Source organism: Nymphaea colorata, chromosome 3 (genome assembly GCF_008831285.2).
Source record: "Nymphaea colorata isolate Beijing-Zhang1983 chromosome 3, ASM883128v2, whole genome shotgun sequence".
Classification (NCBI taxonomy): Eukaryota; Viridiplantae; Streptophyta; class Magnoliopsida; order Nymphaeales; family Nymphaeaceae; genus Nymphaea; species Nymphaea colorata.
In genome coordinates this window covers 21,675,331-21,702,474 of record NC_045140.1, presented here as the reverse complement: position 1 = coordinate 21,702,474, position 27,144 = coordinate 21,675,331, and the positions used below count along the sequence as shown (strand labels likewise).

General features: G+C 38.5%; 1 protein-coding gene across 3 annotated transcripts; it reads right to left on the bottom strand.

Annotated features, from left to right (window-relative positions):
• Positions 1 to 10,602: 10,602 nt before the first annotated feature.
• Positions 10,603 to 24,014, bottom strand: LOC116250813 (CST complex subunit CTC1). Of its 3 annotated transcripts, none has more exons than XM_031624754.1 (17): positions 22,740 to 24,014; positions 22,511 to 22,629; positions 22,347 to 22,421; positions 22,192 to 22,270; positions 22,046 to 22,108; positions 21,842 to 21,910; positions 20,292 to 20,492; positions 19,012 to 19,116; positions 16,935 to 17,213; positions 16,307 to 16,840; positions 15,563 to 16,216; positions 15,397 to 15,485; positions 13,120 to 13,333; positions 12,836 to 12,953; positions 12,059 to 12,390; positions 11,409 to 11,988; positions 10,603 to 11,010 (listed from the first exon to the last, which is right to left on the bottom strand). In XM_031624754.1, exons 1-16 carry the CDS (start codon positions 23,880 to 23,882, stop codon positions 11,824 to 11,826), a joined length of 4,239 nt encoding a protein of 1,412 aa, XP_031480614.1. In that variant the 5' UTR covers positions 23,883 to 24,014; the 3' UTR covers positions 10,603 to 11,010; positions 11,409 to 11,823. The 3 variants fall into 3 exon arrangements, with proteins under 3 accessions (XP_031480614.1, XP_031480615.1, XP_031480616.1); XM_031624755.1 differs by having other exon boundaries at positions 13,120 to 13,330; XM_031624756.1 differs by having other exon boundaries at positions 19,012 to 19,089.
• Between the last annotated feature and the right edge of the window lie 3,130 nt (positions 24,015 to 27,144).

Genomic DNA, 27,144 nt, shown 5'->3' with positions numbered 1-27,144 from the left:
GGTGCGTCTTCCAATTCTTGCCTGTGGAAGTGGAAGTGGAGCAGATTCGAAAGAATGGTTCCCAAATGGGGGCATTTCTGTCATTGTGCGATGCGAATATCTCCTCGCTCACGGTCTGAACATTCTCTCTCTCGGGGCCGGTTATGCATCGGCTCCACTGTCTCAGTCCCCGCTCGGTCAACGCAAGAATTGACACTCGAGGCCTTTGACTTTCCAAATGACGATGGCGTCCTACCGTGCCCTTTCCATGTCGAAGGGCGTTTTCGTCATCATCGCGGGACGCTGGGTGTTAAAACGTCTGGTATTTCGCACATTGTAGTGTACAAAAACTATTACAATGTCGAAAATGCCGCTGGATTTTGGGGGAAGGACGGACGAGGGTCTCGGGGCAAAGCCGTCCTTTCTGTATTTTCCCTTCCCCTTCCACTTTTTCTCGAAGGCTTTCTGCTGAGGATGGTTTGAGCTTTTGAATTTTAAACTCGCAGCGCTGGGGGGGAAGGAGACGTACCCGAACTGTCCATCAACTCCCTGCCATCTAACGAACCTGCCACTGAACCGAGCCGTTAATCGCCGAGCCCTTCAATGACGAAAATGTCCTTTGCAACTCGAAAAAGGGGGACGGGTTCCGCTTCTTTGCCAAAATAACGAAGGTAAAAGTATGATGGAGGGATTGCGTTAAGTACCGAGATCTCCTCTGCCATGGATCTCCTCATTATGCAATATCAACGTCTCTCTCTCTCTAGTCTCTCCCCCCATTTGTACATTTCTCTACGTATATATACAATATTATATTAAATTACTTTGGTTGCTTTTTATTTTAGTGTTTTTTTGGGAGGTAGTGAACTCAACTCTCAAGTACTCGGCTCTTTGAAAAAGTGGGTCTTTTCTTTTTCTCCTATTTCACGCACTGGAGAGAGAGAGAGAGAGAGAGAGAGAGGGGGCTCAGTCCACTGCTAGCAGTAGGGAAAGAGAGAGAGAGAGAGAAAGAGGGAAGGGGATCGCGAATCTTTTTGAGGCGTGTAGTAGTAGTAGTAGTACCTCTCGAGTCGCTCCTCTCTCCTGCCTATGAAAGATGTAAAGACATGCACGTTGGCTGTACTGCCTCCATTTCTCATCTCTCATGTCATTTGCCCCCACACACAGAAGACAGTAGTAGCTTTCCCTAGGCGGGCTCCCTCCGTTTGTCATCTTCCGTCCGTCTAATAGAGTAATGCTGCTTTTTTGGCGGTGAGCAGAGCCGGAGAGACGGGTTAGTTATCCCCTCTTTCTCCTTAGAAGAACCCCATGCTTGCTTCAACTTGCATGCATGTAAAAATTTCGCTCCCTTCATCTGAGATATGCCTCTTGGATACTGCTGTTTAAAACTTCTTTTTTCTTTGAAAAAGACTTCGGTGACGGTAACTGGTGGAGGGAGGGGATCGATCTTGCTTATCGTATTATGAGTTTTCACCTACCCGACATATGGTAGGTGCCGATCTGCATTGTTATCTGTCACTCCCTGTGGGTATTATGTCTCGCGAGGAGTACTGGACCACCTCCCTCGGTACATTCTGTAAGTTGCGTTGCGTATAAATCTCTTGGTTCACTGCCTTGTTCAAAAAGGAACAGCTTGTCGTCGTCCTCCCCATTCGTAACGAGGTTGGTGGTGTTTGGTTTGGTGGAACTCTCCCGTTCTGAGCGCTGAGAATTAAGATGCTTGTATCAAGTTTCTGCCTCTTCTTTTTCTCTGTGTTCTTCCCCACCAAAGTCAAGTTCTGCGTATTGCCAGACCTGCCGTCGGTGCCATGAAGGTGTTGTGAAACATGTATAGGCATTTAAGGTGTGGACATGACGTGGGCAATTGCAGGCGCAGGCCTTGTTCATTTTCATGTTGAAATGTCATAACAGTTTTTTCCAGTGCCCCTTAAAAATTTTATATTATATAACTAATGCCTCTTTAACAGAACAAATATTCATTCTGTCCTGACTAAGGGTTATGCTTTCAAAATCATGTCGGATTATGATTTTACTTTGTGGATGAAGTTCACATTGCCAAGATTTAGACCGATACAAACAATTCATCTGAATCAGTTTTTAATCGGCAAAAAGTATTTACTTTTAAACTGGCTACTTCAACGACCAGATTTCACAACGCTGTTGTGGACTTCAATATTATTTTCATTCACATACTCCCACCTCGGATCCTGTAATACTTCTGCATGTTACAGGAACGCATCAACCTGTATTATATTGACCATAAAGAATTTAAAACTAATTTTTTTTTAATAAATAGCCTGATAGAGAGCCACATTGATCGATACAGAGTGATTTTGCCAATAAAGACCTCACACCATCCTCTTTTTTTCAGTTTGTCTAGAGAAACTGCATCTGGGTAGAGAGATTTTGTTGTCTGTCCAGCAGCATAAAACTTCAAAGTTAGTACCATGCTCCTTTGGCTCATGCCCGCTAGCAGGAGCAAAGGCAGGTGCGAGCCAAGTCCGGAAAGCGTACAAGCAGATACGGACCAACCAGCACTGATCACACAAGTGAACTCAATTTGAGTCCCAGTAGATTGACATCTTCATAATGCACATGCAATTTTCTACAACATTTTTTCCTCCAAAGAGTGCCTTAGATCTGCTCATTTATGAAAACAGTCTCAATGAGATCTGTGGGGGAAATCGTGGACATGCTTTCTAGGTGAAAGTTTTACCTTGTTTGTTTGAAGAAAGTTGGGACAGGAAAAGTATGGTGAAAACTTAGTCTCAGGTGAATTTTCTCTCTCACCCATATGCCCTTCCCCACTGACAAAGGAAAAAAAGGATGAGCTCATCCAATACCGCATGAGTACTGCTCTCATATAACAGTTCCTCTTGTCTCATGTGCTGGTCATTGCGTTTCCCTAGGAGTACAAAAGATTCTCCATTATAAATTCAATTGGACTTGACACTTGTGAAATCCTTTCCTATGATCTGAAACGCCAAATATTCTTGCAGAAGTCATGTCCCACGTATCATTACATCACTGGGAAATATATTTTCTTAGAAAATAAACCATGAATGTATTTGTTGGCATCCATACTGACCGACTCAGAAGTTTCTGTCATGAAATTACCACAGGGGCACTGTCTTTTTGTTGCAGAATGATGGCCAAAAAGGGAGAAGTGGGGAAAATCTGCCCATAGAGAAAGAACGACACTTGCAGAGTTAAATGGTAGGACAATCAATTTGTGTGTGCACAGGACGAAAGAATCGACTGCAACAAAACTTAAGGTTTTCTGGATTTACCGAGATAGAGAGGTAGATGACAAGCAGGTAAATGAGTTCAACTGCCTCCGTCGGTATTTTTTTTTTATTTTTTACAGAGGAAAACCCCTAAAACCATAACTTTATGTCTTCAACAACTTGAGTATGATGCTTGTGATCGTTTGCAGACCAGAAAAATAATACACTTGAATATCGCAGCCTAAGATTCTTATTTCGAGTTTTTTCTTTTCACTTTTGCCTTCTTTCTTCCGACTTGTTTGGTTGCTTCTTTTCTTTCCCTGTGTTTTAATGGTTTTCTTCACCTTAAGATTGATGGTGGATGAGGATATAACTCGGAAAACCAATGGTTTACAACAGCGTGTGTTTGACATTGAAAATTTGACTTCATCAATAACATTTTTGTGAGACATCAATTAAATTGATAGGCAGTTCATAATTCAGCATACTAGTTACCATATTTATTCGTTCCGCATGATCAAATGAATCAAACAATTTATAAATGATGCCGTGTTTGATTGTCTGGATGCATGCACAAGGAAATTTTACACATGGTGAGGAAGTCCGGGACTTGGATTACCAATAACTTGAGATTTAAAAGCAGGTGAAAAAAAAAATGGAAAACGAAGATCCTTTGAACTTTTCTCAGCGATTTAAGATGAAGGTACAACCTGGTGAATGTACACTCGTGGAGCACAAACGAAGCAACGAGCTGCTGCTTATTGGTGGCCATATTTAATGCGATTGATCGCCCAACTTCTGCCAAACACATACATGTTGGCATTGAAAGGGAAATTCGTCCCGTTTTTTAAATCCTAGTTAATACAATCCCGTATACTCAACAAAATGGGTTTGTCACTTGGATAAGTGTACTTTTTCTTCATTGTACTGGCAAAAGAAGAGGGGTGAAAGGAGGACATCGAATGTTGGGTGGTATTGAAGAGTACCAATTATTTTAGTTTCATTAGAGACCAGCTTATATAAATCTAATGGGCATCATATGTATTTGAAAGTTGGGGAGTGCGTGTTTGAAAGGAAGAGATTGTCTGCGACGACCCCATCTGACGGCCCTCTCTTCGTGTTTTTGAAAGTTGCGGAGTACGTGTTTGAAAGGAAGAGATTGTCTGCGACGACCCCATCTGACGGCCCTCTCTTCGTGTTTTTATGTCACATTCTGAGGGGTGTGACTCGGAAAAAGAATGGAAATCTGTACATTTTCGTTGTGAAGTATAGGACCCCTTCCGTGTTTGAGTGGGGTATGTACGAGTGTGAGACAAAAAGTCGGTCTCATCCCGGACACATGAGAGGATTCACACGCTTGATGAGACCCTCGTTAACACTATATACCAATTCAGTTTATTCACCATCACAATCTAATTGGACGGCGTAAAACAAAAAAAAAAAAAGGAATAAATTCAGTCTGGTCGAATGTATTGAAAGTAACTTCATGCTCACAGGTTTTGATTATAGTTCGTTTTAGCAATTATTCCAGTATAAGAAGAACAATGTGTTCTTAAAACAGATGCATCGTAAAGCACATGTTCCAAAAACATTATGTTTTTGTTTCAGAAAAACATTGTGTGATTAGGTCTAACATTTGTTTTTTGAATTTATGCACAATATCCATACTTACAGTTTGAAGAATACAATATTCTTCTTGTCAAAATCTCAAAGGACATTGTCAAACTTAATCTCCAAACTTGAGCAAATTTACAGGTATCTGTTAATATAATTTTAGAATATGAAATATAGAGATATATTTAGAATTTACTTGCAAAATTTTGTTCATCCAGTAAAGATTTAAGATACATCTAGTAAAGATTCTGTATAATCAAATTTGGAATAACACCTCAGTTTTTAAAACAAAATTCGGATCTGACTAGCATAAGATCAGACGTCTATACATGACCAGGTTGGATCTTTGTCAGGTGCAAATTCAAATTCTGATTCGGATATACAATTACATTCAAAGGAATCTCAAATCAAATCATTTTCAAACATTCCAACAAATGTGCAGTATATGAATGAGGGCAGCGAAGATTTCAGCCTAGGATCCCCAAAACGAAAACAGGAATACTAATACCACAGGAATTTTCCACAGTTACAAGTCATAGCTGTAGCCTTCTTTTTTTGGAATATGACATGCTATGATAATAAATTTGCCCACATTGAGACGAATTTGTATGCGCTCATATTATGGTGAGCCACATGCTTGTGCCGATGGAAACAAAAATGGGTACCTTTTCACATGCAAAAGAAAGCTTCTTCTAGACACGGCCATTAATAGGATACTCATAAAGTTGCCCCCACCTTTTGCAGAGCTGCATCGAGAGATCTGCACTAATCGTCCTGTTCAAATAGTGAAAACTAGAAATGGTTAAATCATTTGAACAGAAGAAGAAAAACCAGTTTTCTGTTGGGGTCAAATTCTCTGCTTACTGACATAGAAGGATTGATGATTAGTCAAGTTCAGTGTGTCTTTATTTGAAAGAGAAATCGGAAACATCAATTAAGTCTCATCATTTGGGTTTGCAGACTATTCGCATTTGATATATTAGGCAATTTGTCAGATCTGTATTTTTAGCTTTTTGCTGACCGGATCCGAATTTAACTCACAGGATTACTCAATGCCCCAGTAGTTGTATGCAATAAATCTCACGGGCCCAGAATCCAGATCCCTCATTATTCATTTTCCCCGACGCATTCTTCTGCCAACAAGTCACTGAGCCTCGTGATGCATCATCTGTGGTGCCTGTAACTAAATGAAGATGAAAGAAAGTTGGTGCCCGTCTTTCATTCTGACTGACTTTCTTGACGCAATTCTGCATTGTGAAGCTCAAATTTTATGAACAAGTGGAAGGTTGTTCGGCCAAAATTTCATGTTATTTAACAGTCTTTGAACAGAATTTACTATTTAGACTTTTATGACTGAACATAAGACTTGGTCATCAAGAGCTCGTCCGCGGTATTCCCCCAAAAAGAGCGACAGTACCATAGTGAAAGCTGAGTTTTTCAATTAAAACTGAAAATCTCTGGGCAGAAAAATTAACTTGATTTTCCGAGTCACCATGTTCATATTATGTCCCCATATCCGAATTCAGATATTTCAATCCATTTTTTATTAAGCAAATCATATAACTTACAAGATCTAATCCACCAGGAAAATGCTAGGCAGGAGGTAGTTGCATCTACTCAACAGTTAAAACACCACCAGTACATCAAAGAACGGAACTCGTAGTAACCAAATCTGAACCTTGCAAATTCTTGTACATCTAAAAAGTAAGCATAAGTTAGAAGATTTCAATTTGGGAGTTCGGCGCGTACACGCACACACAGACAGACACACACCATGCTGATATGATGACATCGGAAATAATTATGCCTCGATTATCTAAATTTTTTCTCATAAATGTGATTATATACATAGATTCAAAATTTATGAAAATAAATGTACAAAAATCAAGAAAGCTCGACACTTATATTGGCTTTTGTGAGCTGAGAAAGCTAAGACAACCTTATACAATCTAATTCGTGCATCGCATGTTTATTATTGTACTTTAATCTTATATGTTTTGACGTTTCGCGTTCAATTGATATGAACTTTTTTAATCTCGTAAACAACATTTTGAAACCATGGTATCCTATCATCTTATATAATTACTGCCACCAAATAAAAAGTCCAGACTCCAACATAAAACTACCTCCAAGTAAAAAAAATAAATAAAAATAAACCAGGCACTAACCCCGTACTCATCACCAGCCTCGTGTCTCCATACTACGGAAACTCCTCTCTACTTTTCCTCCTTTTTCTTTTCCTGCCTTTGCTTATGATCTAAATATTTAACTAAATCATCTTTATGGGCGTTGATTGGCACAGTACAATCTTGTTGCATCTAGCGACCTTTTCTACAACTAGTTTATTAGCTAAAGTGTACGGTCAGATGGACCTTTCTTTTGTCCTATTACTTACATGTTATGGGAATTATTGCAAGTAATTATTATTGATTATGCAAGACTGTACACACCTTTTACGTCCACTTTCAGTACATTGATCGGTGGATCTGTTTTCCACTTGAGCACTTCCTTTGTTCACGGGAAACGTTGGGAAGTGCCAAAAGTGAATACCGTGAACATCCAAGTGTTCTTCTTCCCATGCGTCAGTTGGGAAGAGAGGATCAACTTAGTTGGCGGCTCTCGGATAGGCAGCCATGATTCAGATGTCGCGGGCAAGTTAGAGATCATCATCAGCCTGAGGTGATCGATCCAAATCCGATTGGACCGTCTTTTATTTGATAGAGGGTCTGATTTGAAGGAGACAGTTGGGATATTTCATAAATCGTCTCTGGTTTTAGGTGAACAATCGTACTTACAATTTTTATTTGGTTCACAAATGATTAGGATTCAGTTCAGTTGATTCTCCAAATCCTTTGTGCCGAGCGATTTGCTTCAACAACTGATGCGTCCTTACAAAACAAAATCTGTCAGTGAACTTTTTGGCTTCCAACGAACGGCAAACTTACTGGAAGGAGGGTTTAATACTCGGAATTCGTAGCCAAACATTCAAGCGAAACAACTCAGTAGAGGCGGAGCCGCTGAAGAACACTTAAAAAAAAAAAAAATTCTTAGACCCTCCAGTGTTTTAAACGTTTATATGTTTCAGTAAGGTTTCAGTTAGCAAATGCAAAGTTACTTTTTACGTAAAATGATGAAAAATTGAGCGGCTTTGTTCGGACAAGGAGTACCTAACTCAGCAATTAAACCTGTCATACGATGAAGCGTGCCCGCATCATGGCGTCTAGTTTGCACATGTAATTACCTTACAATAAAGAGATGCAGCACTTATAATCGCTACTAGTGTCTTATACTATGTTGAACTCATTAAAGGCAAAGTAATTGGCTTAGTGAGCCTTGCTCTGGTTGTTAAGCTGCCTAAAAATGGTTCACGCCATCGCTTCTTGTACCAGCCAAACTGTCCAAGACCTGAGCCTAATTGGGGGAACAATAAAATAGAAAAGAGAAAATTACCACTACCGTTGAAAGCATCCAAATCCGCGTTCTCTTTCAATTTCATTTTCATCTTCCCTTCAACATTATTAAGCAATTGGTTGGAATCAAGCATTTAAGGGAAAAGGAAAATATGGCATCTGACGTGAAAGTACAAGGAAGGAGTCGATTCATACTTTCGCTTTAACAGAGGTAAGAAAGTTGAAAAAAAGAAGAGAAAAGAGTACCCGAGGCATCCACGATCTCTAGATTCTTCGTCAGAACGGTGACGGATCACACTGTGAAATCGTCACGAACTGGTGATCTGCCTGAGTGACAAGGTGCTTCTACCTTAATTATGTCACCTCATGCCTCACAGCGTGGATGGCCGTACCGTCCAACACGATATCAGTAGAAAGCAACGACGTTATTACCTGCAACTCTGTGAACAGTATGAACATGACCGAGATGATACGGGCCACAGTTAAACAAGAGGATTTTTCTCATTTTTATTTTTCAATTATTTGAATATGATCCCGTCCCCACAAAAATTATAACTCGTAAAAAAACCCACATGAGCCAATATCCTTTGAGAAAAGGGCGCCCTAAGTTTCCAGTCAAATACATGATTTGATGGAAAATAAGAGTTTACTCTTCAAAAGTAGAGGTGCAGAGAACACCTGAATACACAAGCTGGTCCACTTGAGTATGGAGTGGCTCAGAAGACTCACAGTCATGGCTCTGCTTGGCGTAATCCCATAGTGTTTTACTCCAACTCCACAACAAACAAAAGTTAAAACAAAATAACAACAGACATAAGCACATCCCCCAACTACCCTGGTTACGTACCTAAGGCAACTTATTTAATGATAAGCGGCCAGGTTTGAGTTCTCATTGAATCCAAGGAAAAATGTAAAGCAAAGTTGGAATGATGCAATGAGCTTTTGATTTTGTCCACGCAGAGAGAGTGTAAATTAATTTTCCTGCCATAAGTACGAAAAATTGTTATTCATTTATGTAGAACAGAACCCCCAGCGACCATCTCATAAGAAGCCAAAATCCCCAGACAAGAATGTTGGCTGAGAAAAGAAAAAATCATTTCAACGAAGAACACCACCACTTGAATAAGCATGAAGAGGCTAGACAGTCTCATCTGCAAGATAAAGTCTTATACATGGAACCGAGTTGAGTTGCTGCTACCTCATGAAACTTGCGTACCATTCAGATAGCCGCAGCAAGTTTGACAAGAATAGCCAGCTATAAGATGCGGAGCTGGGCTTCTAAGACACTAGAAATCTGTAAGATTCAATTTTCATTAGATCCTAGCTTGGTCGATACAGAGACACTCTCATAGGTTACTTTGTTGAACCATTGCATATAGTTAACAATATAACAGCGACGCTGAATTTCTTGTTCAGCACATCATAACAAGAACATACCATACTTTAAATTAATTTAACGATAAGCAAGTTAAACATTTCCTTCTCCATGAACCAAAAGAAAGTCCTACTGAAAGTCAACCTAACAAAAGCGAGCATCTCTTTCTCCCTCTCCTTCATCTCTCCTCTCTCTCTCTCTCTTGTGTCTTACGATACCTACATCATAACAAGAACATACCATATTTTAAACTAATTTAACGATAAGCAAGTTAAACATTTCCTTCTCCATGAACCAAAAGAAAGTCCTACTGAAAGTCAACCTAACAAAAGCGAGCATCTCTCTTTCTCCCTCTCCTTCATCTCTCCTCTCTCTCTCTCTCTCTTGTGTCTTACGATACCTACCTTTTTAAACTATCTATAAAACCCACAATCTTTCCCCCTTAAGAAAACAAGAAAGAAACATTAATCCCTAAATTTTGCTAAGTCTTTGATGGTATCCATTGTGTCAACCAATTTAAACAACTAAATAGGACATTTACAGATGAAACGTTAAAAAGAAATCTTTTTCAAGGTATTTTTGTTGACTTTTTTGGCATCCTAGACACACATTAGTAATGGTGCACAACTCAAAGTCTATATAAATACATACATCCTACATACATGTGTGTGTGTGTGTGTGTGCATAACTGCTTATACATACATATGAGAGGGGGAGAAAGGGAGAAACACACACAAAAAAAAGTGAGACAAATCAAGAATGTTCATGCTCATAGTTTAATGACAAACTAAGCCATCACCCGTCAAGAAAAAAACTAAGCCATCGATGTCAAACCTCATGAAAATCTGCCTTATATTGTAATTAGGTGCTCCCAACTGTTGATTCCTGGAAGATCAACAATGAACAATGTGAAACACATCTACGTGAGGCTATATTTGAAAAAAGAAAAATACAGCTTTACATGGATCCTAGGTAATCCAGTTTGTTCAGAAATACAATACATCTAACTCCTCCTCTATTGATATGTCACAAGTATACATCTTACATGCATCCATATTACAAGCCCAAATTGGCTTATATTTGAAAAAAGAAAAATACAGCTTTACATGGATCCTAGATAATCCAGTTTGTTCAGAAATACAATACATCTAACTCCTCCTCTATTGATATGTCACAAGTATACATCTTACATGCATCCATATTACAAGCCTAAATTGGCTTGCTGGGCAAAATTAAGTTCATGAGATCAGGTCAGAGGCATAATGGACCATGTGAGAACAGGCCATGCTTGAATTCTCGGCTAGTTTATGCAGTCTGGTTGTCCTTCCAGATCAAGGAAATTCTGCAAAAGCCTCCATAGCCAACATGATTCTACTCTTGTGAGCGAATATTCACATGAATTACTCAACTGCAAGATAGATACATACATAACTATGAGAAACACACATTTGTTTTGAGTTGCCTCATCAATTAGCATCTACACACACACACACACACACACACACACACATATATATATATATATATATATATAAAGAGAGAGAGGGGTGTGAGTGAGTGGTAACTCTGGCTATTCACTCACTGAGCTCACTCATGAGGGCCGTCTGTTCAATCATGATGGATGATTGAGAGAAAAGGGGTGTGAATTAAAACTACATAACAAAAATGTCAACCACCTTTTTCTTTTCATTTTTCTCTCAACCATCCACAGGCAGCCCTCATGAGTGACTGCATGACTCTAGATAGCCAGAGTCACCAATCAATTTTCCTATATATATTCGTGAGACAGAAACAAAGTTACAATACCTGGAAGTCCAATAAGGCTCATTGCAAGGGCTTGGAAATTTGTAGCACTGGCAACAAACAAGCTATTCTGATAAATCTAATGCAATCCATCAAGGCTATTTGTGAATGCTTGGGAATTCCTAGCACTGAGAACATACTATCCCAATAAATCTTGTTCTACAGCACTACATGACAACTGTCCTGGGAGTAGTAGAAAACAAACTCACATCTCATTCCTCTGAATTCCAATAGAAAACTCTTACGTTGACAGGAGACAACTTTGCACATGAGCAACGATCCTACCAACTCACAATCAGCATTGAATCTCGAAGCAGCAACCTGATGCCAAGTAAGTGGCATTACCACCAGCCACCAATAGAAAACTCATTTCATAGATTGCATGTAGGCTCCATGGTGCAAAAATGTACAACAAACACTAACAGGTTAGATCATGCACAAGGCTCCTCGCCTCTGAAAGGGCATCCACGTGAGAAGCCTCTTCAACCCAAAAATGATGTGGGGGATACACCTTGGTTGGCATGTCCATGTAGTTCTGGATGAACTCAAGGTTATCAGAACCCATTACACTGCCTATGACACACTGCAACAAGTAGAAAATCAATGAGACAGACAGATAGAAGAAGACGGAGGGTGGAAGAAGAAAAACTCACCATTATAGGACCTGAGCAAGCATTAATGATAATAAACTTGAGAAGATCTTGATCAGAAGTGCTCAATGTTTTATTTGAGCAGCTGGAATATGAAAAGTCTAGACAAGATAAATCATCAGATATGGCAGCACAGGTACTTCTTACAACGATTCGGCGGTGCTTCTTTATAATTTTCCCAAGAGTGTCACCAACTTTGTGTAAGGGCCCTCCACTCTCACATAAATTACGATTGCGTTTGGAAACAAGAACTTCAGATGCAGATTTATTTAGTCTCAGTAAAGCAGCTGCACTGTCAGCAGAAGCCCAACAGCAACATGACAATGAACCATCATCTGCAATCATAGGAATACATTGCCAGTCAAAAACTCAGAAAATCATGTGAAAAGTTCAAATCTGCAGAAAGGTTCCTGCTGTTTGGGACATTAATGCTACATGGAAAATCGTCCTGGATTAGGTCCATTCTTCATGTATTCATTTTGGTTCGATGTATGGCTTGCCACTAGCCAAAGTTGGAGGCATTAAATTAAGGGAATGATGTATGTGACCGTGGGTCTTTATTCAGCCTTACAGCCACGGTCCAATACAGCAATGACCATCTAACAGATTAGAATAGTCAGATGAACGTTCAGAATGGATAATGATTAATATATGCGGACTTTAGGCTTTTGTCAAAGACTGATGAAACTTGCACAGCAGAGACTTCAGCTTTTTCATGGTGTGTGGGCATAGTTCCTAAAGTAAACGAATTCAGCATCTTAAGTATACACTGAGGCTCACCAAAAATGAAACCAGCCAGAGGAATGCTAACTGAAGGGATCTTTCTACTGCGCCAAAAGCAAGGCTTCTTATATTTATGCAGACGCTTCTCAAGAACCAATACACACACAGATACTACCTGTGGGACATCAAATTTTGAAAATCAAAATCATGGGTAAGACAAAAACAATATAACATAGACAAAAACCTAGTCAACTTCATATTTCTATACAGGCAGACTTATGAAAAGTCCGACATTATGATAACAATCAGCAATATGCTTAGGTTGAACAGCATAACCATACCTGTCCACGTAATTGGATGGAACTAGATCCAAAACAGTGAAAGGACTGAAAGATCAAGCTTGAAGATCTTGTGGTCCAAGATGGAAGAACCACATCTTCTTTAATCTGGGATGCAAGAAACTTTCCACCATCATGATGATGAACCTCCTTTATCACATTGACTACAATGAAAGTTGCAGGAGTCAACACCATCACGTGCCCTTCACTGGAACTGCTGCCAGTCAAACAGTAGTGAAAACACAAACTAATGGAAAAAAAATGTTTTCTGCAAAATTCACCAAGACTAATAAAAATTGGAACACATGGAACCCAATGTAATAAAAGCAGGCCATTGCGGAAGTCCTCAATGTCAAAACCGCATGAACAAAAGCAAAGTTGACTAAATTGGCAACAAAACCATTTATCCAGGGAAATTATATTTTATAATTAGAAAAATTGAGCAAAACATGTTCAAAGAAAATAACCTGATAAGTTATATGAGATAGTACATCATGTATTCCAAAACATACAAAGCACATGCAATCAAAAACAAGAGAGTACCTGGGAATAGCTATCTCCAGTTATCCCTGGAAATTAGGTTAGTGAATTTTCTAAATCAGTGACAAAATAGAAAGTGAAAAAATAATAGACAAGGTTGACCAAAATATAACCAAGAGACATCCAGGAGTATGATGGTGCATCAGGCTCTACCACTAGAAAGGAATGACTAGGAGCATCAACAGGAAGAGTGTCATAGGTGTGAGTGGTACAGAGCTAGGTTGACTAAAATGCAGAGGCACCCGATCAGATCCATGTTCTATCAGACCTTCACAAGAAATAGCAGACCTTGGTCCGATTAGCAAAACATAAACCAGACCCAGCCCATGTCCAAGAAAACACTCTTGCTTTTTTACATTGAAAAATCTCAGATTATAATAAAAAACATGGGTTGCATCCATATTTGGTATAAATTCCTGAACCATCCTAGTCCATTATGAATAGAATTCTGAGTTCAACCAGACAAGTAATTGGACTTAATTCTCTTGTACCATTGCCTCATCCTATTGGAATAGGCATGTGTCAGGTCCTGTGAATATTGTGGATATTGGTGCTGAAATTATCATCACTGGGTAAACACAAGGAAGTCCACATTACATGTATCCCTGCATTTGCCAGAACCCAAAGTATATATTGTTAATATAACAGTATTGTCACAAATATCGTTTTCATTATTAAACAGCTGAGTTTTTTCTCAGGAAGTTGTTTTTCTCAGGAAAAGATAAGGAAAATCTTGGCAAGTTTTAAAATAAGTTAAAAAGGAAAGATCCTAAAGTAACATGTGAAAATAAAAAACTGGTAACTAAAAAATGTAAAAACACAAACAAAGGAAAAACAACAAAAAAATGTGCTTTTTCACGTTTTTTTCATTTTGGTGTTTTTTTCAAAGAAAAAAGCATTTTTTTCCCATTTTTTGGCTTACCTGTTTTTAACGTTCTTGTCGTGCTTTTCCAAATAAAATGTGTCTTTTGTGACAATGCATAACACATAGGCAATATCTAATTTTGGGGATGGTTATTAGTTCACCAAATCATTGTCATCCTAAAATCTGGTTTGGAAGAAGGATCCAACAAGCTAGTTAATTGAGCACTACACTACCAAAACTAGGGGACTTCAAGTTATGAATCCTGTGGATAATATACCTACCTCATGTGAGAGTAGAGGGACGCTAGTAAACCAGTTGCAATCACAAGCAGAACATATAACCATCATACAAGAAACGAGGACCAGAAAAAGCTTTGAGCAAGCGAAAGAATTAGTGCCATGAAGTTTCCAATTTACTCAGATGCCTTAAAATGATAAGTGTGGGGTGTTTCCTTGAGTTACAAAAGAACACCAAGAGTAAACCAGTCCTACAAAATTGCTAGCATCAATCAATTAGATGTGCATAGATCACGAACACAAATTACAGGCTGAATGCATATTTTGGATGCTAGACCCAACAGCAGCAAGCAATTTCATTTAATATTCAAGATTATTTATCAATTATTCTATAGCCTGTAAGTACCTTTTTACATCTATGATGTCTTACAAGGCAACAAACACTTTGACCTGAAGGATCAAGTAACAGAACCTGACACATCAATCTCGATGCAAAGTTTTCAAAAACTGGTAGGTGAATTGGTGAAGTGGTGCGTTCAAATAACTATCACAATTTCGGTCAAGACAGCTAAACAAGAATGGAGACCAAAACCAATAACAATGTGTAAATCAAAAGCCCAAAATGACTCCAGGACACACCTTGACAGGACACGATAAAAGGTAGCTATCGTTCCTGGACCTACTCCTGAAGGACAAGCATGCACGTCCAAAGTTCCACGGATCTTCACCTAAAGATTCCAAATAAATTTAAGCAAATCATCTTATATGCTCAAACATGTACATCACGTAGAAGAGAAGTGAATACCATCCGGTGGCCTTCGTTAACATGAATACAGATGCCATTTTCGCCTTGTAGGAGAAAACTCAACCATGACTTATTCCCAGTGCCAAGTACTTGAAATAATTTAGATGCAACAGAACAGCTACTCAAACAATGAACATCCAGAATTTCTCCACAGACACATACAAAATTTCCTCTGAGCAACAAACATTCTATCTTGCTCATACAAGAAGTGCTTGCATTGAAAACACCACCATTATAACCATGAGCTTCTCTGAATGTGTAAGACTGATCTTTCCTCAAATCTTCAACAGCACTGAGAACTTGTCTCAAGAATTTCAATTTAGCATAAGGTAAGTGCAAATCAAGATCGAAAAAAACATGATCCATGAGATGGGACTTGAATTTCTCATGTATCAGCCTATTCTTTGTAAAATATCTTAAAGGAACCTCATTCATGATAAGAGAAGAATTAGTCAAGGGATCAATAACTGATTCAAGGATAGAAACAGATGGTTTCTTGCAATGATCTGGAGAACTGGAGAAGGAAAGACACCAAAACTGAGTTTTAGGTGTCATGAGGACCTTCACGGAACATGAATCCTTAATATCATCTAGCTGACATCCTGATGTATCCTGATCACACCTGATGATATAATAGGCTCCAATATGAAGCACCTGGAACAAAAATGAGGCATTTGTCAACAACAGAATCAACATTTCCATGCATATATGCACACAAACATACAGAAAGAGAACTCTTGTGACCTGAAACTTCTCAAAGCTACCAGAATTGAATTCCAAAAGAACTTCACCACTAGACTTTTCTGAATCTCCATTTCTGTTCCAATTGCCGACCGATGAAAAGATGCCCCGGAAACAGGAACAGCAATTACTGTAATTGCTTGAAACAACAGAGCAACTAACATCCAAAGGAAATTCAAAACCTTCGGTTTTTACTTCCTGCTTCAGATCATGAATGTCATCATGTTGATGACAAAAGGAAAAGTTGGGACAAGTATCTAGATTCATGTCATGCAAATCCAAACCAGAATTATCCACATCATCATTTACTTTAGATGAAAAAGGTGTTCTTGCCACCTCAAAATTGCCTTCTTTATTGAACCAGTGTTCCTCCAGGTGACCATATGGATGATTATATGTTAAATATTTATCCAAAATCTTCTCCTTCCCATAGATTGGACAATCTCCATTTTGTCCAGGAAAAAACAAAATAAAAGGAGTTAGGATGGCCTCAGCATACAGTCTAGAGTTATTTGGTAATTTTTTATCAACATGAACCTGCAAAGAACAAAGGAATAAAATGGGTAAAGCACAATAATCACCAAGAAATGAACACAACCAGAAAAGATGAGAATTAAGCTATGGAACATACATTATAATTGGCAGGAAACTTATGTGTGACAAAGAGCAAGTGAAACCTCCCCCACAAATGGCCATTAGATATACCAGGATCATGGTTTGAAGCAGACAACTGCATATGAGAATCAATATAAGTTGCTGTCTTCAGATAGAAGTGCACATAGATTGTGAGTGGCAACCTTCTATCCATTGCTACATGTTGGAAAATGTTCCTACAGAAAGCTGAATTGCTCTTCACAATTCCTAAGCCATCAAAAGGTTGCCCTTCCATGATGAGCCTGAAATCATCAACCTGAAGCAGCAAAACCAAACTCCTAAAACAGTTACACAAAGCAATATCCAATTAAAAAAAAAAATCCTACATGAGAAATGTCCCAATAATGAAGCTAATTTGTCCACCACTAAGATGCCCAAGTTTAGCAGTTTCCCAGTCAAACAAGGGGAAAAGGCAACTAGAAAGAGTGGAAAATATAATACTATTCCCCTCTTTTCATGAAGAAATAATTTTCATACAGCAGCCAAATATGTTTTCAAATAAATGCAGAAACCAGCTATGTACATTCCTTACCAGAAAACATGATAGACAACAAATTGCAGAAGACAACAAAAAGAAATAGAAAGAAGAAGGTGCACCAAGAGAATATAATGGATGGAACTACAGACTTCAAGTGGTATTAGCATGTAAGATGTGGACCTTTACAATGACTGTCCTAAGCACTGAAAGACTAGATTAAAAGAAATTATACACATTTATCAGCTTATTAACTAACATAAAAGCATGATAAATCCAGAATATCACACCAAATTAAGTCCGTAGCATGCATTCCTACTTTTGCAATCACATTGCAACTAAACACAAACTTTTATGTAGTCCTATCTAATATGTCCACACAACAATATATTGCTTCTCAGCTTCTCAATCATTTAGCATTGACTTGTATGTATGAGTATGAATAACCAGACTGCACAAATTAAAAAAAATAAGTCAATATCAAAGTGAAGTCCTTCCTGAATCCATCTCCATCTTTGTTTCAAAAGCTAAAAAAGACAAACAGAACCCCATCTCAGAAGCTTCTGATTTCATACCAACCATGTGAAAAATGAAGAAGAAAAAGAGAATTACTTGATAATGAAAAGAGTTAAGGGAATATTTGATCTCATATGGGCTTATGGATGTCCAGACAGACTGAGATGCAAAAACAATAAATAATAATAATAATAATAATAAAAGAAATATATTCCTGTTTGCATCTGACGTAACTCCTTTCAAAATGAGGGCAACATAGAAGCATTTTGGAGATTTAAAAATGACCCTTCAAAGTGCATAAACATCCTGCACCTTAATCTTGCTTCAGGCTGCAGAGAACAACAAGACAAGAATCAAGTGTTACATATTCATGAGTGAAAAGAACAGAAAACTGATGCACACTCTGTCAAACATCAGCCCGTGTTTTTTCTGATCTCATCACCTACCATGTTTGTTTGAAGTTTGCACTCACAGTATTCACAGTATAAAAAGAAAGGAGACAAAGGGCTGATAGAAAGGGCAGTTTTTAGGCCTTACATTGAGATATTGTACAACAGATCTAAGAAAATTATCTCAACTAGAAGAAGAGTAAGTTGGGTAAAAACATGGATAGATAAGTGAAACACAACTGAAAGATGCAAATCTAATTAAAAACCAATGATTCAGTAACCCTCTCCAAGAAAGAGCATTTTACACCCATTTATTATTTATCTTTTGGCAGCATGACCGAGCAATAAGGCAGGAACTGCAAATCCTTTCTCCCCAGTTCAAATCCAGGTGTCACCTTATCAACACAACAAACTGCTTGGAATCCCTTTCCCATTTTTGTCACCAATATCAACAACCTGATGCTTTGGTAAACAAGTAACAGAGATGGAAAGGAATCGTTTTACGAAGAGTTAAAAAAATCAAACTCTCCTAGTGGCCAAAATCAGCTAAAGATCAACATCGAATCTCCAAAGAAAAAAAATCCCAATCTAAGCAGAAATTAAATGCTAATGATGATACAACAAAGAAGCATGTGCAATGCATATGAAACATAAAACCAACACATTATAATTACCTTATACATGATCTGATCATTGGTATGCAACCGGAAATCAGGCACTACAGCATCAACCCTTCCTGTTGCATCTATCAACTGCAATTTCCCAGAAGAGGGAGACACCTGAGCACAAGTTCCAAAAAAATGATATGACACTAATATCATACATAGAAGAAAGTAAACAAAAAGGAAAACCAAACATGTGGAAAAGAATTAAAGGGAAAATGGTTTTAAAGGATGATTTTTACATATTCAAAAAGAAAAAAAAGCTTTTATAAGCATGAGAACATAGTATTGCAACTTTATCTTTGTCGTATAAAGCAAACAATATGTCCTAAGGAGCATCAAACAGACCTTTTCAATAAATAGTAACTAAAACATCAAAGGACCAATTCCTTATACATCACGATGAACTTGGTAATTTTTTGTTTCGCAGTCTTTGTAGAACACCACAAAGTTTTCCTTTCTATCACTTCTTGACAAAATGTCTATCTTCCTATAACATGTGATTTGGTAACTTCTATGGAAGATCTTGAGAACTTTTTCCTTTGGGAACCTTTTCTTATATTGAACAACTATTTTAGCCACAAAAAGAATAGCCTGAAAGGTTTACACATTCAAAAAAAAATGATAATGCATTGAAATTTCCATTCTCTTTTTATAATTTACATATAAGAACAACGAATGTAGGTATGTTATGTGTTTGTTAAGCATATACATTCATGTCATATGCAGTTAAAAGCACATGTAGGGACTAGCTGCAGCCTAAACATCTAGGCTGCTAGGCGCCCAAATAAAAACATTATTTTTTAGAACTTTAATGCTAAAAAATTTTTTTGGGTAGTATCTCCTAATATATTGTTTGAAGTGGAGGAATGTGAGACACCCAATTTTCCATTTTTTCCTATTATTATTTTTCTTCATTAAAAGGTAAAAACACATAACTGGTAGAAAAGGAAATCAAGATGGAAGCAAAGCGTTTTATAGGTTATAAGCACATGCTTGGAATGATATGGTAAAAATGGATATGAATTCTGAACCTAAAATAGTTTCCAAGTATGCAAGTTTGTCATTACCTCCCACCACTGGAGGTCCTAAAATTGATGAAATCTGCCAAAATTGACCTTGAATTTTGTCGATTTAACCCAACATCGAACTTAAGCAGAAAAGAAGACTGTTTATCGACATCCTATACATAATAATCCCTTTAGTTGTGGTTATAGTTGTCTATTATACAATAACAGAAGGTGCTACTAAGAATATTTCAGCTTCCCCGTACAGAGACCAGTGACACTAACCTGTAGCATGCCAAGCAAAACCATACCAAGATCCTTACTTGATATGATCTGTCGAGAAAAACTGCTCTGTGATGTCCTCTCATGTGAAAGAAGGACAACATCTTTGCTGGTTTTGATACTTTTTGCTTGCTTCTGAATGCATGTCAGTGAACGCATCCACAGGGATTCAGCATGATTGAAGATGTAAGAGATTGGTAGTGCCTATAGCCCAGCATGATTGAAGATGTAAGAGATTGGTAATGCTCATATCAGACAAAAATATCAACGGGATTCAAAATACAAAAGAGGACTGCACAAGCTTCAAAATTGTTTGTTTGACCCATGTATTCCACCAAAAAAAACACTATTTAATTGCATGTTCCTCATAAGCATCAAGTAATTGTCTTAATGGATCATAGATATTAGCAACAAACTTGATAGACCAAGGAGAATCACTCATCCAAAGCAATTATCATATAACAGAAATTGCTTGTAATAGCTCTCTGACACACAGGTGTTAACTCTGAAAACAATTGTGGAAAATGGCAATGTTGTAAAACGCATATCGTAAGCCGTATTGGTCGGGCTTTAAGATACGCCGTATCGTAACCATATCGTAAATTTTAAAAAAATAATAATAATAAATCAGAAAAAAATTAAAAAAATCGAAAAAATCATTAAAAAAATCAGAAAAATTAAAAATAATAAATTCTTCATAGAATACATGTTTTAGTCTTTTAGATAATGATAGACTTATTATTTTGCTAAATGCTATAAACTTACGTGTTCACGGTTCATCATTCATACTTCATAGACATCAAAATTCATAACAATATCATTCTTTTTCATCTTCATCTTCATGGTTTAAAAAAACCCCTTTCCTCCCAATGGGAATCAGCCACCCATGCACAAATCCATGGTTTAATAGATGATTTCAAGGTGAAAATCGATGATTTCACAATGGAAATCGATGGTTTCCCTCTAAGGCAGTACAATCTATAGATTATAAATGAATTAGGGGTGGGTTTTTATAAAAAAAAACTCAAAAAAATGGGGTTCAAGCATCCTTTTTAGAAATCAGCCTGTATCGCACCGTATCGTACGATACGGGGGCCCGTATCGCACCGTATCGTACGATACAGGTACAATACACACCCATTTACGATACAGGGGGTGTATCGTATCGTATTTTGTAAACGATACGATACATACAACACTGGAAAATGGAATAAAAGGAACAAAGTCTGCATAAGATGCCTTACGGTAGCCTGCCCCTTCTTTCCCATATTTCCCTCCTCTTCTTTGCCAGAATGTGAAAGTGGAAATAGAAATCTTTTTTACTCTACATTTGCTACAAGCATGTTTTTCACGTTACTGGAAGTGGAATTTTTCGAAGCCATGAAATTGCTTTATTGGGTGAGAGATGTGTTCGCATTATGCTTACACATTCTCATACATGTAGGCACATGGCCATGCAGAAAGTCATGCTAGCAGACATATGTACATGCGTTTGCAGCCATACAGAAACAGGAAAACTTCAGGGAGATAGGGGGAGAGAGAGATTAGCAGACCAATTTTGTTGTTCCAAGCTCAGAACCATCCCAGCAACTATGCTTGCAAAATTCTTTAAATATTCCATGCTGTAGTAGAACACGCATCACAGTTTATGCATAGCATAAACAACAAGCAGAAAAAGGAAAAATGTCCATTATCATTTATCGTACGACAGTACGTTAGGATAGAACTCAAAGAACCATCAGTCTTTACCAATTTACCCGAAGTTGTGACGAGTGCAAAGAAAAGCACAACTTAGCATATATCTGGACCAGTCCTTCTTTCTGGAAAGATAACGATTTTGTATCATTTAACGAAATGTTAAGATTAGCATACAAACAAGCGCATTGCAAATAAAGTAGATTACACTTTTTGACCCTAGGATTTCCTTCTCGAGAAGGATTCCAGAGAATTTTTCTCTGAAACTTGAAACCATAAGCAGCATCCTGAAACCAACCAGACAAGTTTAAATATCTGTGAACTAGTAATCTAGATATATATACGCTTGAAGCACGAATATACCAGAATTTTGCAATAAAAGGTAAGGAGCCAACAAACTTAGCCAATAGACTGTTAGTGCGAGACCTGACATGACATCTGCAATAGAAACACAGCAAGTCAAGAACCAAGCGTTTCATGCCTCGAAACTACAGATACTAGTGACGTTTCGAAAGGATAACGCTTACTGAGTAGCCAAGGCAGAAAAACGTTTTATAATGAGCACCGTCTTGACGCAGGCACCAAGTAAGAGGATCTTACTCCAAGAAAACTTGGGGAGAATAAAATGAGCATTTCTCACATCAACCTTCAAATACATGTCAAAACAGATACAAACACGCCAGCATTGAGAAAGCAGTCGCTAGCAATTTAAACGCGCATAAACAAAACAACAAAGAGGTCTAACGAAATACATACAATAGCACCGACCCTCAATGAGTGAGGATTTTCCAGTTGATCTGTGAAAACCAGCCAAACTTTCTCGTCCAGCTCAACAACCATCCCTTGCATATAGACCCCCGTAGCCACACCGGTGTATTGACCAGTAAATTCGTTTTTGACAGTGGTCCTTTTCCTCGTCGATGCCCCTTCGTTGGAGACCTCCTGTTCCTTTCTGTACAAGCGCATGCCAGTTTTCGACGTAGAAACCAACATAGGAATAGTTTCTACGTCAACAAGCACCAATTTCCTCTTCAGCCCCACTACATGGATAAAACTGCCCACGAGTTTAGCAAACACGGGGCGCCATTTAGCAGCCGCACCGCAAAAATACACCGTCACAGGGTTCACATTACTGCCATAAATATGGCTCGAATACATAACACTGCTGCATTCAGAGCAATCACAAACTAAGAATTCCACCAGGAATCCCTTAAAATTCTCGGGCCTAGATTCGCTGAGAACGTCAGGAAGTCCACTCTTTGCCGTGCAAGGAACGTCGAAAACGGGGCTAACAGCAGTTAACTGTCCAGAAACCTCGTCTCGACCAATGCGGCGGCAGCCCGAAAACGAGCGGACCTCGCTCTGAAGAGAATCGCTGGACGGACACAAGGGATAGAACCCATGTTCAGAGCTCCCACCTCCCGACGACCACCGATGAGGCGGCGGTTCAGCCAACTCCCACTTGATTATTTCCAGCAACCCTGCAGTGCACTTGGACGGAATGAAATTCCAAGCAAGAACCGTCACCCGTCTCCCTATCATCCCAATGTCTAACTCAAGAACGTCGCAGCAAACCCTAGCTCCCTCGTCGGCGAAAAGCAGACAATCGTTCTTGGAACACCCAGACCGTCGATCCGAAACACCGGTCCACAGATCAACAGTGCCGATCAGAATCGCCGGATGATCCAGTGGCTCTAAAATTCTAGGGCTTCTCTCCGAGAGACCCGGATCCTGATTATCATCGCCACGGGCACGCTTTCTCGTCCTACCCGGGGAGGGGACGGCATTCTCAGAAGAGTCGGAAGGGTTGGATGGAGAGACCGATAGGGAGAAAGCGCCAGTGACAGGGCGGGATAGCAGAAGGAGATCGGAGACGGATAGCTTCTTGACGTCCGCCATCGAAGAACCGTTTGTTGCTCCAAGGAAACCCCAAAAATGCTGAAGATGTGGGCGAAGAAGAAGAGCGAGGCGTGCGCGGGAAGCCCGTTGGGGCGGGATGGCGGGAAGAGACAAGCCGAGTATAACGCGAGTGAAAATAACGGGATGGGACTCGGATAAATTAATTCTAGGGCTTTCTGAAAATGGTTTTATCGGAAACGCGGAGTATTTTTTGCAAAAATATATAAACAATAGCATCCGCACGGAACGATTACGTGAGGCGTTTGATCATTTGATTTGGAAACAATCACAACATTATATTTTTTAATCACCCGCTTTTAAGAACACGGTAACGAAATTGTTATTCTAAATCGTTAGCACTGTATAAATTATATTTGTCAATGTCGTGTTCAATGACAATGTTGTAAATTCACCCACATTTCGGGGTAATTATGAACTCGAAAGCATAATAAAAAAAACAAAAAGGGGTAAACCACCCTCACTAACCGCGAATGATGTCTTGCTTAACCATAAAATCTAATAAGTTTGTCCGATCAAGCCTCATAATGAATAGGAAACCACAAAAATGCCGTGCAAGTAATTTTGGTTGCCATGTAAATAATAATGTTTGACGACTTTTAGAAAATGACCAGCAATACTTCGATATTTTATTAAAACAAATACAATGTAAATGCTCTTTTTTGGGGGATAAAACCGGGACATCTCGTTAAACAAACAATTATTTCTTAATACGTAAATAAATAAATATGAAACAGACCAATCGATATGTACTTTATTTTTATTATTAATGTTTTTTATTATTATATTCTCAGCGCCTACGTCCGAGTCTTATTGATTTGACCACATGGATCTCGTCGCGTTGATTTTCTGACATGGAGATCCTATATCGTGCACCTAAATGGATTTTATGATCTTTTATCTAAATTATATGGTTTTAGACAATTTCCATGTAATACATCTGGGAGCATTTGATCGTCCCCTTTTTTTTAACTATCAAAATATTGATGTAAAATCAGGTTCTTCTCATCCCAACTTAAATCATAGCCTCTTCTCAATGCAACAAGGTAGAATAAAAATTTCAAGTGTGACATTTTATGCCATAGGCCATAGATTTTTCTTTTTTTCTTTTTTTTTACCACATCGAAGAAAGTGGATCTACGTCACATCTATGGATTTCAAATATAGAAGCAATCAAACGCCCCTTTATTCAAGGTCTGCTCGCTCACACGTAAGTGTAATATGCATTATTGACTGTATGCTAATCTTGTTGGGCAAAGCTAGTACTTTGGCCGTTCTGCTATGAAATGGGTGAATTCCCGCTACCAAATTTTACGGTGACAAACATTACAATATAGCTTAACCAAAAATATGGGAAACATGTGGCTTCCTCGATATAATGTCTTTTAATTTTACATTATTCATCTTTAGTGCAGGAACCACATGGTCATTGGTGTGGGCAACTGCCCACACTAGTCTCTTAAAATTTACTTGTTTTTAAACTGGCATCATTGAACATTTTTAAATATAAAGTCACTTGCCTTTATATTTTTTTACTTTTTGCCGTCTCACTATAAAATATAGCACGCATCTTTAGAGAGCTAAAGGAAAACTATGTCACCGATTGAAAATGAGCCAAATAATCTTGCTTGAAGCACGCACACACACACACACATACATGTGCGTGCGTGCGTGCAGTTTATTCAGCTACGTGAACGCCACGAAAAGTATAATGAGATAATATAAAAAAGAAGGAAACCAGTCACTTCAAATGGGACACCAGCTGCACGCCAATAATCAGGGAGGGCCGTTTGATTAGCTTAATATAATAACATATTATTGGAATCCACACAATCAGGAGAACAACGAATAAGACGTATACACCTAGCTTTGTTTGTGTCATAAACGGGAAATAAATGACTAAAATGTCACTTGTGCGGCGGTGGGATAAGCCTCTCTCTTTCTCACGAGACTAAAATATCTTCCTTTGTTAAAACGGAAGACCCCCTTTTATAAGCAAAAAATGCATGGAAAAATGACAGTAGTAGTTAAACCTTCATGACATGGGTTCCCACGATAGCGACGTGACATAAAAACAGTAACAAACTTCAACATAAAGTAATGGAGTTTGAAAAGATATATACCAAGCTATTAGCGTTTTTAACAGATTTTGCGTTAGGCTTGTATTTGATATTTTCAATAAAAGTAAACAACATATTAAGAAATTCATAAAAATGGGTAATTTTTTAAAAAATAAGCAAAAAGTTGGTCGAAACTCCAAACCCAGGAGGGGATTTACGATATTCCGTTAAAAATTCCTCCACAAGTGCCAAAAACTTTCCAGTATTAGCGACGGTTTACTTAAATAACAGTACAGCGAATCGACGCAACGAAGATCCTCCACTACGGCGGGGTCCACTGTTGCCCGCCAACATTTGGGGGTGGGCCCGGTCGTGGCGGTGTCGCGTGCCTCCTCCACCTACCGAGTCGCAGTTAATTTAATTATTTATTATTATAATTTATTTTCCAGAACATCGCTTCGCCGTTAAGATCTAGGTATATTAAATAATTAAAAAAATGGAAAATGTAGGGGTAAGTAAAATATCCTGGGGATATTTTCGCAGGGTCAACCGCCTCGCTGCGTCATCATCGCGTCTGACGTGGCAGCCAAGTGGGTGAGAGAAGGCGCCCCTTCGACGCAGATATTTTGTTGGGCAGAAAAATATCAAGACGACACGCACCTGTGAGGGCGCCATCGTTACCGTTTGTTCTTCCCAGATGCTTGCTGATGGCCACCCCCTTTCACTCAAATTTCGAAAGTGCCACTCAGTGCGGCAACGCTTTACGTTATAGTTTGTAAGAAGCAACTATTTTCAAATAATTAAATATTTGCGAGGAACTATACAATTGGTGAAAGTCTGTTTGAGCAATCGTCTAGATAAGCCCACACCGGCTGATTTTAGATCCATCATGCCAATTTTCACACCTACGGCAATTAAACGCAACCTTTTAACTGTACAACATCAATGTTGATCGTTGGAAAATTTTAAAGGCAACAAGATAAAATGTTACCATATTGCGACCTTATTGTTTTTTAATATAAAAATGTTGAGATTGCTATGCTTCTTAGTGAGCTCTTCACCCATCCCTTGTAAAGAATGGCCTCGTTGTGATAATGAATTTCCGGTTGTAGGGAGGATGGCGCATTGTGGCACAAGCGTGATTAGGGGAAGGCATCTGGGCAATCAAAGTTGCTGCCCTTGAT